Source organism: Pagrus major, chromosome 16, assembly GCF_040436345.1.
Source record: "Pagrus major chromosome 16, Pma_NU_1.0".
In the NCBI taxonomy this organism is placed as follows: domain Eukaryota; kingdom Metazoa; phylum Chordata; class Actinopteri; order Spariformes; family Sparidae; genus Pagrus; species Pagrus major.
The window spans coordinates 21,820,681-21,833,115 of record NC_133230.1 but is presented as its reverse complement, the minus strand read 5'-3'; the positions used below and the strand labels follow the sequence as shown (position 1 = coordinate 21,833,115).

Genomic DNA, 12,435 nt, shown 5'->3' with positions numbered 1-12,435 from the left:
ACAGAAGGAAACAGAATATGACTTTGGGCTACTTATTAAGAGAAGTGAGAGTCAGCCAGAGCCGACCGTTTCAAAAAGAAAGGAGAAACTGTGACACAGCAGACCTGTGTGACTCTCCTCTAATGAGGCGGCCGCTGGTCTGGCTCTGGTTATAAATATGAATCATGGCGCTGGGCCCTTGTGTCTGAAGGGCCACCTTGGAAAAAAAAGGAAACGATTTATTGAAAAAAAGGCAAAGATCAGGAAGAGGAGGGTGTGAGAAAGTTTTGTGGGAGAGATAAAAGTCCTGTTTTATGGTTGTTAATGAGAAGCAGAGACGGTGGAGGGGGATATCTTTATTTTCATCTCAATAATGAAGCTTCATTTTGTGCTTCAGTGAGCCATGATGTTCAAAACGGATTCACAGAAAGCAAAAAACGGTTGATTAGGTGTCATCTGAATGATTCAGAGCTGTTAACTGTGGTTCAAAGGATGCAACTGAGAGCTCAGAAAGCTAGTAAGTGGACCTTTGAGCTTAGACCTCCTTAACGATCTTCATGCTCAAGTGTTTTTGTGCTATGGACTCAACAAAGGCCTGCTGTGTTGGTGGTTGGCATGGAGTTTTCTGAACAGCCTGCTCTGCAGCTGACATGGCTAATGCCTCGCTGACTTCAGACACTGATTAACTTACACTGCTCGGCCTGCCACACACATGCACACGCACACACACACACACACAAGAGGAAAAAACACCCAAATACACCACACAGGCACAAACTGGATAGCAGGCACACATATAATGAGAGGCTGCGGAGAGGGGGGTTTGGTTTCTGGCTGGTATGGAGGTGACAGCCATAGTAATTTCCTGTGGCAGATCTCTGTGTAGAGTAGTGATGCGAGGGGAAACACTTTATTACAGCCTCAGTGCTGCCTGAAGAGCAGTGAGACAAACACAGTCGGATAAATAAAGATAGAAACATGGAAGACTGTGTGGAGGCGAAGAGCAGAGTTATGTGTTTCTGTGTGATGTTTCTGAACACAGAAATCAATCTGTGTAATTGGTTGTTTATGAGTGAGGACAAACAGGTGTTTTGCTGCCACCTGTTGGACAGATTGGGAAGGCGTCAGCAGCCAATCCCTCTCTCGATAATAATGTAAAACATATGAACACACAAAAAAAGTATTTCTATGTCAGACAAACACCATCATTATCTTAGAGTTTGGGGGAAATCAACCAGATTACTGATCCAAACAAATCAGGATTATTTTGTGATCAAAATTTAAAGTTAAAAAGTAAAAATATTTACACTTTTTCCTTTTTTCGTGCGTCTGTGTTGGATAAAAGATGTCGTTTATTATTCGGCTAATGCGATTCTTTATCCGACCACGGATGCAGTGTGTGATTGCGGCTGTAAAATCAGCTGCGGACAGCGCTTTGACGCGCGGATTGAGTGACAACATGAGGTCGAGCTCTCCTGCAAAGTTGTTGAGCCGGTGTAAAGTTACGAGCGCACAGGACACACCTCTAGAGGGAGTTCCCGGGGAGGTGGAAACAAGGAGCTGATCGCTTTTCTCCTGCAGGAAAGTCAGGCGTCTTTCACTCGTAGCCAGCCTGCGGCCGCCGTGCGTCCCCTCTCCAGCAGCAGTAGCCGTGCCACGAGAGGAAAATGCCCGGCGGGATGGGCAACTCTTTACGCGCGGCTGCCCTCCTGGCTTTCGTGGTTCTTTCTATTCTGGTGTCACTTTTGATTAGCAGCGTGCAGCAGTTTGGAGCGAGGATATCTCACTTTTCCAATGCAACTCTCTCTGGTGATGATGATGAGGGAGACTTTGCGTCTCTCCGCGGGGCGTTGATCCACCAACTGAACGAGAGGCGCAAAGAAATCATTCCGCTGCTTTTACCTGAAGATGATGATGATGATGAAAACGGACTGCCCGGAGAGAGTCGACATTCCTTCCAACTAGAACAAGCTCCAGACTCGACTTTGGATAACAGCCTGTGGAGTGAGATCACGCATGGCTCGAGGAAGGCGCATATGGATGAAATGGGTTGTGATTCTCTGGTGGACATGCAGGCGGTGGAGGTCCTCGGGTCTGGATACACCAAACTGGTTGTCAAAGTGAGGCTGGCCGGGGGTCAGCCCGTGGCGTTAAAGCTGGTCAACGAGCAGGGGATAGACATGGGGAAGTGTGTGGAGGATTTTAAAGACCCGCAAGGCTGCCGAGAGCTCGTTTCTTACAAGCTGAAGAAAGAAATAGTCCTGTTGCAGAGGCTGCAGCATCCGAACGTCATTAAGGTAAACGCTCCCTCTGTCTGCCTTGTGTGCAGAGCTGAAATAAGTGCTCACTTTCCTTAAAATCAATTAATCGGTTTTAATCATGTTTTAAGAAAAAACAGTCAAAAATATCTGAATACAACTTTTTATTTTCTTGTTTCTTTACTCCTCTGTGGGTGTAAACTGATTATCTATGGGTTGTGGACAAAACAAGACATTTAAAGGTGCACTATGTAGTTTTTTGTTATTTACAATATTAAGAAGGTAATCCTACAGAAAGATTTTTTTATTTTTTTTATTTCCACAACTGAATAAACAATGTTCTCAGAGGGGATTACGGTCCCCAGAACACAGTTTGGAGCTAGAAACAAAGCAAAAGAGTCTAAAATTGTTTTCCTTTGACGTCAGTTTCTTTCTTTCAGTCATGACTGACTTTTCTCTCCTTCTCCTCTCTTAAAATGTCTTCCCCAAACTACATACTGCACCTTTAAGGATGTAATCTTGGGCTTTCTTAATCACTGAGCGATATTTTTCACCATTTGCTGACGTTTTATTGACCAAACTACTAATCGATTAATAGAGAAAATGACAACTGATTAATCGACAGTGACTCGTGTGCACATTTAGAGTAAACTTTTCGTAGACTGCACCAAAAAACTTCAGGTTAATGTCCAAATGCCATAAAGACAATAAAGTTAAGGATTCTCGGACATTAGAAGCTCCCTTCTGAACACTGGAACTACAGCTGGTATATAATGAAGATTTTCCATAATCCATGTACCACTGCTCACATTTTCCTTTGTCTCGCGCACAGTGAGCTGGATGAAAGGCCTCATTGGCTCTGCAGGACCTTCCCATGTAATTAAATTAAATTCACTGACCCTCTTCTGACCTTTGCGTCCAGTTTGGCAGGAGCAGACAATGTGCCTCTGTCCTCTCTACTATCCTTGGTTGCATCTGAAACCCCCCGCGCTCATACACTCAAACCATTACAGCCCAATTTAGTTTTGAACTGAACAACGAGTGTGTTTCTCACATCCAGCGGTGTGTGTCCGACAGCTCAATTGATTTATTTCACAAGTGTATACAGCACATTCCCCCTGTGGGCTAATGCGATTTTACTGTCACAAGTCTGAGCTGCGGACAGTATAGGGCTGGCAGAACATCATGTCCTCTTGATTTACCTCCAGAACTTTTAGACACGTTAGCCTGCTGCTTTCAGCAGAGTAAAAATACAAACAGTAGCATAATGACCTTTTTTTTCTTAACCACTGTGACTAACCACAGTTATCCTCCACTCCACAGCTCAAGGGTCACTGTGCAGGGGATTCAGGAGGAAGAGAAGGAGGGGAAGGAAGAGTCACAGTCATTCTGGAGCAGGGGAATCCTCTCCAGATGATCCAGCTGCTCCAGAGTCCCTGGGAGGACCGATTCAGGGTAAGCACGTCAGCGCCCACTTCCAGCTGTCGATATGCATGCTCTGTCATTTATTCTTTGCACACTGCAAAGTCTTCCTCACACATGGTGCACGCATGTGTGTGTGTGTGCGAGCCCTCCTGCTCATCTTGGCAGGAGAGATGAAGGGTGAGAGATGAGGGAGGCAGACATTTGAAACTCCTGGAGGTCCGACATCTGTCCCTCAGTGAATTTGATCAGGCCGTGGCTGGAATGGAGATGGGTCCTGGAGTTAATCCACTGCAGGCTAGGAATGTCATGTCATCCCTCACACACACACACACACACACACACACACACACACACACACACACACACACACACACACACACTAGGATCCCTGGAGTGTAAATTCAGCCTCTGTTGACTCCCACTGTGAGCATACCTGTGATGGGGGTCGACTAAATCTCTGTGTGTAGTTGCTACATAGCGAGGACTGTTGCAGGTAACCACAAAATTAGGACATCTGTGCAAAGTGAGGACATTTTGCCATCACAATTACAAATTGTTGTTGGAAGTTTAAGACTTGGTTTTAAGGGTTACGTTAGACTCAAGTTAGGGTTAGGCATTTAGCTGTGATGGTTGTAGTAGGGAATGCAATAATCCAGTGAGGGTCCTCACAAGTACAGAAGTACAAGTGTGTGTGTGTGTGTGTGTGTGTGTGTGTGTGTGTGTGTGTGTGTGTGTGTGTGTGTGTGTGTGTGTGTGTGTGTCTTCACGCATGAATGTGTTTGAAAAGAAAGAATGGCTGGAAGAGGAAAAAAAAAATGTCTGAGCACGCACGCTTTGTTTTAGGATTAGCAAAAGTAACATCCCAGTCTGAGAGTATCATCTCAACTATGGGCCTCATTCTGCTGCATCACCCAAATAGCCGTTCATAATACCCCCCTCGAGCTGCTCGGCCCCTTTCAGCTACGTTGCATCTGCGCAGGCTACAGTAATCCGGGGGTGTTCGGTTTCACCCAGCCCTGTTATTACAGAGCTTCGATCCCACCAAGTGACGTCCAGGAGACTCGGAGCATTACCTAACACTGCAGCTATGTTTGTAGTGTGACAGGATCATTTCATGCTCTGACCATCCATGGCTAATGCCTTTATTTTGCCTTTAGTAGCCGACTTATTTTCTCTTTCTGTTTTTATTATAGGATTTAATTTGTACTATAAAAACAGTCTCAGGAAATGGCTTGCAAATGCGGTTGCTGAAACGGCTTACGAGCAAATAACTTACCATTTTTAGCTGTTTAATGAGTCTTAATTACATTGTCCAGAGTGTCAACTTTTCAGGAAAAAACAGGTCTGTTTTTAGCTTGACCACCAAGAATTTTTGGGTTATTCAAACATTTGTTTTAAGGTAAAGTAGGGTCGTAACTAACATTTTTATTAATCGTTTGGTCTTCATCTAATGCTGAAATTATAACTTGATAAACAGCAGATTATCAATCAACAGAAATTTAGCAACAATTTGTCATTTAAGTCATTTGCAATTTTCATTTTTTTTGGTTTCCTTTGTTCTCTATGACAGTAAAATCTGTACTTTTGGGACTTGGATTGTTGGTTGGACGGAACAGGTACACCATGGCCATTTTATTATTTATTGTATGGCCCAAAAGATTAATTAAGAAAATAGTCATCAGATTAAATAATAAAGAAAATATTGTAGTTGTAGCCCTAAATCAGTCCTTAAATATGCAATTGAAAGCTGCCTGAATACCAGGTGACATCTTTAAATTGATATTTTGCCTGGCCAACATTAGAAAACCAGAAAATATTACATTTGAAATGGTACAAAACAGCAAGAAATGAGCAAATCCTCACATTGGAGACATTTTTGGGGCATTTAATTGATCATAATTGTCCTTAATTTACATTTCTGTTGACTAATCGACTTATTATTTCCACTCTAGTATAAGAACAATATGTTTCTCCTTAACTACAATCTGTGCACTTAAACAGTCATTAATCTAACCAATCCGGTTTTGGCATGTCTGATCTCATCCAGGTGTGTCTGGATCTGGTAAGGCTCCTCCACTTCCTGTCCCAGTCTCCTCTGGGCTCCGTGGCCCTGCTGGACTTCCAGCCCCGGCAGTTTGTCACCGTCTCCGGCAGCCTAAAGCTCACAGACCTGGATGACGCCAGCGCTGAGGAGACCTCCTGTCAGACAGATGCGGACTGCACCCTCCAGTTTCCACACAGAAATTTCACTCTGCCGTGCTCGGCCCGGGGAGTGTGTGAGGGCCTGAGTGAGAAGAGGAACATTTACAACGCCTATAGGTAAGAAAAGCGACAGTTTTACGACATGATAGACGTGTGATGAATGGAAGGAGCAGCAGCTACATGGATGATTGCTTAAATATATGGTCCAAGTGACACCTAAAATGCTGTCGATTGTAAAGAAATACAGCTGGAAATTTGATGGAGGATGTGTGATGAATAAATTGGTAGTTTCAGTGGAAAAAAGGAGTCCTGCCTGTTTAAAAAAGCTTTAAGATTTTTGACAGCTTTATGGACTGTTTGTTTTAACACCCGTGTGAGACAAATCATCTTCTGGGGAACTATGTGATTGGGCTTGTCTTCTTTCTGTCTGACTGAATAAGTTGTCTCTGCCTGGCCCCAGGTATTTTTTCACCTACCTGCTGCCTCACCAGGCCCCGCCCGGGCTCACACACCTGGTAGACCACATCATGAACTCAACAGGTGAGGACGAGAGACGTCTTGACATGATGGGACGTTAACTATTGAAGATCACAGAGCAAATCTTTCCATCATTGTAGTCGTGTGATGACATGCCTCACTCTAAGGGCTTCTTTTTAATGAGCTCGACAAGATGCTTCATGACATGTAACACCGTAATGAATACAATTTGGTCTGTGTTGTGATCACACTACAGGAGAGCATAGAGAGGGGAACAAACAAATCATCCATATTGGATGGATGGATGGGATTTTATGCCTGTTGTCAGTTAGATCTTTTACAAGATTGAATGCATCATGTGTGTCCAGGGGAGCTGAAAGCTGACATCAATCAGACGCTGGAGGCCTTTGAACACATCCTCCTACTCTACAAGTCTGGCCTGCACCTGGACAACCTGCCTCCATCAATAATCAGAGGTAAGAGCTCAGGAATGAAGGCAGCTTTTATAAGATACAGTGGGCCCTCTTGTAGAGACCCTTTTCTTCTTTTTTCTTTGGGAGAATTGGCTTTTTTGTTCCCCTCAGACAGTCTACACCCCTGTTTTCATTTTGTATCTTTAAAAAAATGAAGGGGGGTCGGGGTGTTTCTCCGCGCTCAGGCTGTTTTGACAGGTTTATTAGGCAGCTGGAATGAGAAGGACAAGACCAACAAAGTGGGATTAATCCTGCATGTCTCTGGCTCTGAAAGCACAGCTCGGCGTTCATTTAAAAAAACAGTGCTGGGATTACATGAAGTTATTCTTTATACAAGAAATGTTCTGTTTGCTTTTGGGATAGTCGTAAAGAGATTTTCTTGCAAACTTTTTGTCCAGCTTTTGAAATAATATATGAAAAAAACAAAATAAATTTGCCTTTTGAGTATAGTTATAGTCAGTTATTTCTTTGCAAACTTTCCAGCCCACTTTTGTATTCTTTCAGTATAAGCACTGAAAGTCCTTCACTTTTCTTCTCTTCAACTCGCCTCCCTTCAACCCCCCCCTCCTCTCCTGCCGTTCCTCTCAGCTCTATGAAATATTAATAACAGAATGACTGGCTGCGTTCCTGTGGTGAGATTTTCCGTCCCCCAGATGCTGGACTGTTTATATAGCAGCGCTTTGTGAATTTAATCACAGATTCAGGGTAAGAGGCCTGGGCGCTGAGGCTGACACCAGGAGGGAATGTTTTAGCTTAACAAGGAGGTGCCATGAGTCAACCCTGCTGCTGCTAAGTGTGTGTGATAAGACCTCAAAAAAATGTGTGTGTGTGTGTGTGTGTGTGATTTCGTCATACTGGGGGAGTTTGTTGATTAAGTTGAACTTAATTTAGCCTCTTTCAGTTTGGGAAATGTATTTGAGGTTATTTATTGGATGACTTGGATGAGAAACTTAATACCACTCTCATACAGTTACACTCTTGGTCTCTCTCTTGTTAAATATACAGCTATAGCTAGTGGCCAGTTGGCTTAACTTATCATCATTCTCACTGGAAACTTGAAGAAACGGTATATGTGTCTAGCAGGCACTTAGCTTGACCTAGAATACCAACTGGGACGAGGGGAAAACGGCTAAGCCTGCCCCTGTCAAGAGATAAAACCATTTTAGAAGAAGGTTCCTGGACCCTGCCAAGACATAGCGCAGCGTGTAACCACCTGTAAAATGGTGAATACAAGTCATAAGGTGTTACTTGGATCTCCCTCAACCACTGCCATATGGTGGGGCTTTATTCGATTTCCAGTATTTGGATTTGTTTAACCATGAATTAGAGAAAGGTTACCCATTTCCCTCTGCTCCCAGTCTTTATGCTAAGCTAAGCTAATCCACTGCTACCAGTGTTAGCTTCATATAAACACACAGACATGAGAATGGTATTGATCTTCTCGTCTGACCCTCACAAAGAAAGCAGATGAGTGTATTTCCTAAAGTGTCAAACTGTTAAATTTTCAAACAAACAGAGGATGAAGAACAAAACATTGTGTATTATGGTAACAATCTCTGTTTCATTCGAGATCCAAACAGTGTCTCTCGTGTGATGCCTTTGCCGTTGTTTCACTGACTTTAGTCATCGAACTTTTCTTTGATTGTTCGACCACAGTGACCGCAGTTTATTCTCAACGCGAGCAGGGACCGGAAAAAACAGTCCACCACTTCCAGAGCGAGTCTGTTGCGTTCGTGTCACCTACCGTCTCTACAACCAACCACCGCTGGGTGATGAAAAACAGGTCACTAATTGTGCCCTGCTGGTGATTTTTTCCAGGAATGTTAGTTTGTAATACTGCGAATGCAAGTGCTTTGATCAATGGGCCTTTGCCTCAATCATCATTGTGTTTGCCTCATTTGCTGATAGATAGGGACTTAACATAAATTTAAATGGAAATCTCCAAGATTATTGCTTTAAAAAAAACACATATGGGCTCATTAACTTGTCTCCCCTCAAAAGAGAGATTGCAGCCAAAGACATAACTGCGCTTGATAGAAGAAGCCAAATGGCAACGCAGCTCAAAGACAACCACAGTGTGTTAGTGTGTGTGTGTCTCTGTGTGTGTCTCTGTAAGAAAGACATCATCAGATCCCAAGTCTTAATTTGAAATTGCTGACAGATGGAGATTCATTGGTTATGTGGATGTAACTTTTCCACTGTTGACATCATCTTTGATTTGTTGGAGGAGGCCAGAATCTCATAAAGACGTAGGATCTTAAAAACAGCTTTTTATGCAAGTTCAGATGTGTGCTGAAAGGCATCGAGTAAATTCATTTAGGTCCTGAGCACTGCCACTAACGTTTGATATTCTTTATGTTAATATGAAGGGAAGGCTGTTGTCCCGTCATTCATCTTAGACACAAAGAGCTTATATTCATACATCTCTATCTCCTCAGCAGCTGAGGCCTCGCTCCCCAGCAGGCCTCATTTTTCCTCTCCCCTGAGAAGGATCCTCGAAACACTCCTTCTCCTTGTTCCCTTGTCTCAAGCCCAGAATTCAGATCCTCGTGTCTTTTTCCTCTTTAACAATACCCCCACACACACACCGGCTCCTGCCATTTAGGAAGGTTAACAGTTTGTAACCGTGTGCCTCCTCCGTACAGACTCACAGACGAGGCTTTTGTCCTCTTCTGGTGTGTGTGTGTGTGTGTGTGTGTGTGTGTGTGTGTGTGTGTGTGTGTGTGTGTGTGTGCCGGCACATGTGTGCATACTTCTTTCTCATGGCTCCCGCTAATGTGTAGCAGATGATTTAAGGCCTGATCCACAAGACGTCTGACTGAAAGAGTTATGATGATGAATGTAACGCAAATGTTGGGCAGGAGAGAGATGAAGAGAAGAGATTTAGTGATTCTTCCAGTGCGGAGCAACAGTTTGTCAAAGAAAAGCTATAAAAATAGTGTCAAATGTAGATTATTTTTTTCGATCTGTAGTAGACGTTGGCATTGACATAGGTATCAAAGGAAAATTTGCGTTTGTCATTGCTCAAACGGTTAGTTAATCAATTTATTGTCGGAGAAAAGATCAGCAACTATTCTGCTTTGCTTTATTTTGAGCAAAATTACCAAAGGTTTTCTGGTTCCAGCTCATCAGTTTTGAGGATTTGCTGCTTTTCTTTTGCACTTTTGAAAGTAAAATTAAATATTTTTGTGTTTTGGACTGTAAGTCAGACAAAACATGCAATATAAATATATCATTTTGGGCTCTGGGAAGTTACGTTAATGGGAAATTTGTCATCAAAACTGGCAGAAAAAAATTAAAGCTAAATCTAAAGGCTCGTGGTAACTTTCTTTTGGTGACATGTGAACACATGCATCAGATATAGAATAATTATTAAGGACACTTCAGGGCTGTTATTTCATTTTTCTTCCATCAACATGTGTACATTTTCACAGGACTCAAATTGTTTCACTGACGTCTCATTTTTGTTAAACAGTTTTGCACTAAATGGATCCTTCTGCTGCTGCTGGCAAATGGCCACTAGAAATTATAGTCAACATGAAGCAGCTGAATATATGTTGATGTATCTTTTACCTTTTAACTGTCAGTCATAGCCATATTAAGAATCCCTTTGAGTCAGCTCAAGCTCTGCAGCTGCATGATAAAGACACTGCCGCTTCACCTTCAACCTGTTTTCCTGCTCGCTCTTCTTCCCGTTCTTATCTGTATTCTCGTCATTCGACGCTGCACAGTATCCGTTTCGCCCTCGGGGATCATTAAACTTTCATCTTATCCTCAGAGAGCGCTTCAGAATCTTTCAGTCGCCTCATGTTTTGAAGTGGCATCTCCTCTTTCTGTGGCTAGATTACACCGTGATGCGAGGCATGGGGACCTCTGGGAACGTGGAGTACCGCTGCTGGCCGTCGTACAGCCAGCAGGGCTGCGTGCTGTCGGTGCACAGCGCCAGAGAGGCAGCGCTCATCTGTAACTCCCACTCTCAGTGCAGCAGCTTCACTCTGACGGGACAGAAGACTTGGACGGGTCAGTGAAGACACACATGAACTCCTTCTTTCATCTGTTTTATTTTTTTTATTACATTTGTTTTTTCTCTTCAGCTCACTTTGTTCTGAATGAATCTCATTACACAAGTTAAATCAGCACAATAATGCACACATGATGAAAATGCTCTGTAATTAGCACATATAATTACCCAGTAAATCATGTCCATCACATGACTGAGACTGCTGAGTAAACAGCCACTGCTCCCTTGATCTTTTCTTGAAGCTTTTGAATGTCGAGCTGTATACAGTAATTAAGGATATCAAGTCGAAACATGTATTGATGTTGCGGATGTGTTAAACATGGCTCTTTTCGTTTCTTTTTTCTTTTTTTTTCGTGCTCTGCAGGTCGCCTCCTGGCCTCCTTCAGGAGCAGCTTCGCTCATCTGGTGCCTGACGGGACATCAGAGGTGTACGTGAAGAAAACCACAGCTCCTGAAACACCCACGGTGTGAGGCAGGGGAACAAGCAGAACTGTTTCGGTCGAGCAGGATGAGAAATAACATGCAGTCAGTGATGTGCGCTTAAGATGAGAAAACGTCCTCCTCGTGAACATGTTGAACGCGACCCGGCTCGGTGGCGTTGCAGGAGGAGCGCAGAGGCCGGGCCGAGGAGGAGGCGTTTGAAGCGAGGCAAGTGAATGTGATGTATTTATAGGGCTTCTGCTCAGTGACTGTTTGATGTGCCTGCCAGTTCACTGCCTTTGCCAACTACTATTTAAAGGGATTTCCCTTCAGGTACAATTTAGGAGGGGAGAGCCTTGTGCCCTCGACATGTTTTTTTTTCTACCTTGTCTTTATTTGCCATGTGTGTTGGCTTTCCTTGTGAGGCCGGGTCCCCGTAGTAGGATTTTTTAAGCCAAAGAGGTAATAAGAACAGCCGCCGCAGCTCAGCGTTTGAAGCCTGAGGACGAGAAAGAAAACAAGCTCTTATACAAATACACTTTGATGTTAATGCGCTGAGGTTGTGGCTGTTTTTTCATGGTTCTCCGGCTTAGCTGCGCTGTGGTATGAGATGGCAACAACCATGTAAGTTTTTACACATCAACAATGAGCAAAGATGATTAGAACCATTCCAGAGCGGTCTGTTTTTACATGCTTTTGTAAACTTAGTTTATAGTGCTTAGTTCATAAATATTTATATGATCCAATGAAATGTAATTGTTCTTACATGATTGTGCGTTATAGCTTACGTGCACCTTGTGGGTGAAACTTATATTTTCAATGAAAAATTATTTCACGTCAGTGTTTTTTTATACTTCACTTCTTGTAATTGTACAGTTTTGTAATTATATAAAGGTATTGTTTCTACTTTTTTGCTGTTGTGGTCATTTGCATTCTTATTGTATTAAAGGGGCACTACGTAGTTTTGGACAATAAATCCAAATTTACAATACTAATGAGGTAATAATACAAACTCAGAAATATATATATATATTTTTTTTTGTTTCCCCAGAAAACTGTTTGAAGCTAGAAAGGTGGCAGGGTCCGCCAAATATGAACCAAGTAAAAGAGTATGAAATTGTGTTGTCCTTTAAGGTCAGTTAGTTTATTCCTTCATGAAAACATTTTCATGTAGTTTGTT

The 12,435-nt window shown here is 42.9% G+C and overlaps 1 protein-coding gene across 1 annotated transcript; it reads left to right on the top strand.

Annotated features, from left to right (window-relative positions):
- Window positions 1-1,578: 1,578 nt before the first annotated feature.
- pkdccb (protein kinase domain containing, cytoplasmic b) lies at window positions 1,579-12,166 on the top strand. Its single transcript, XM_073483755.1, has 7 exons — window positions 1,579-2,276; window positions 3,561-3,692; window positions 5,710-5,981; window positions 6,325-6,404; window positions 6,710-6,817; window positions 10,658-10,834; window positions 11,200-12,166. The coding sequence occupies exons 1-7, from the start codon at window positions 1,647-1,649 to the stop codon at window positions 11,304-11,306; spliced, it is 1,506 nt and encodes a 501-aa protein (XP_073339856.1). The 5' UTR covers window positions 1,579-1,646; the 3' UTR covers window positions 11,307-12,166.
- The last annotated feature ends 269 nt before the right edge of the window (window positions 12,167-12,435 follow it).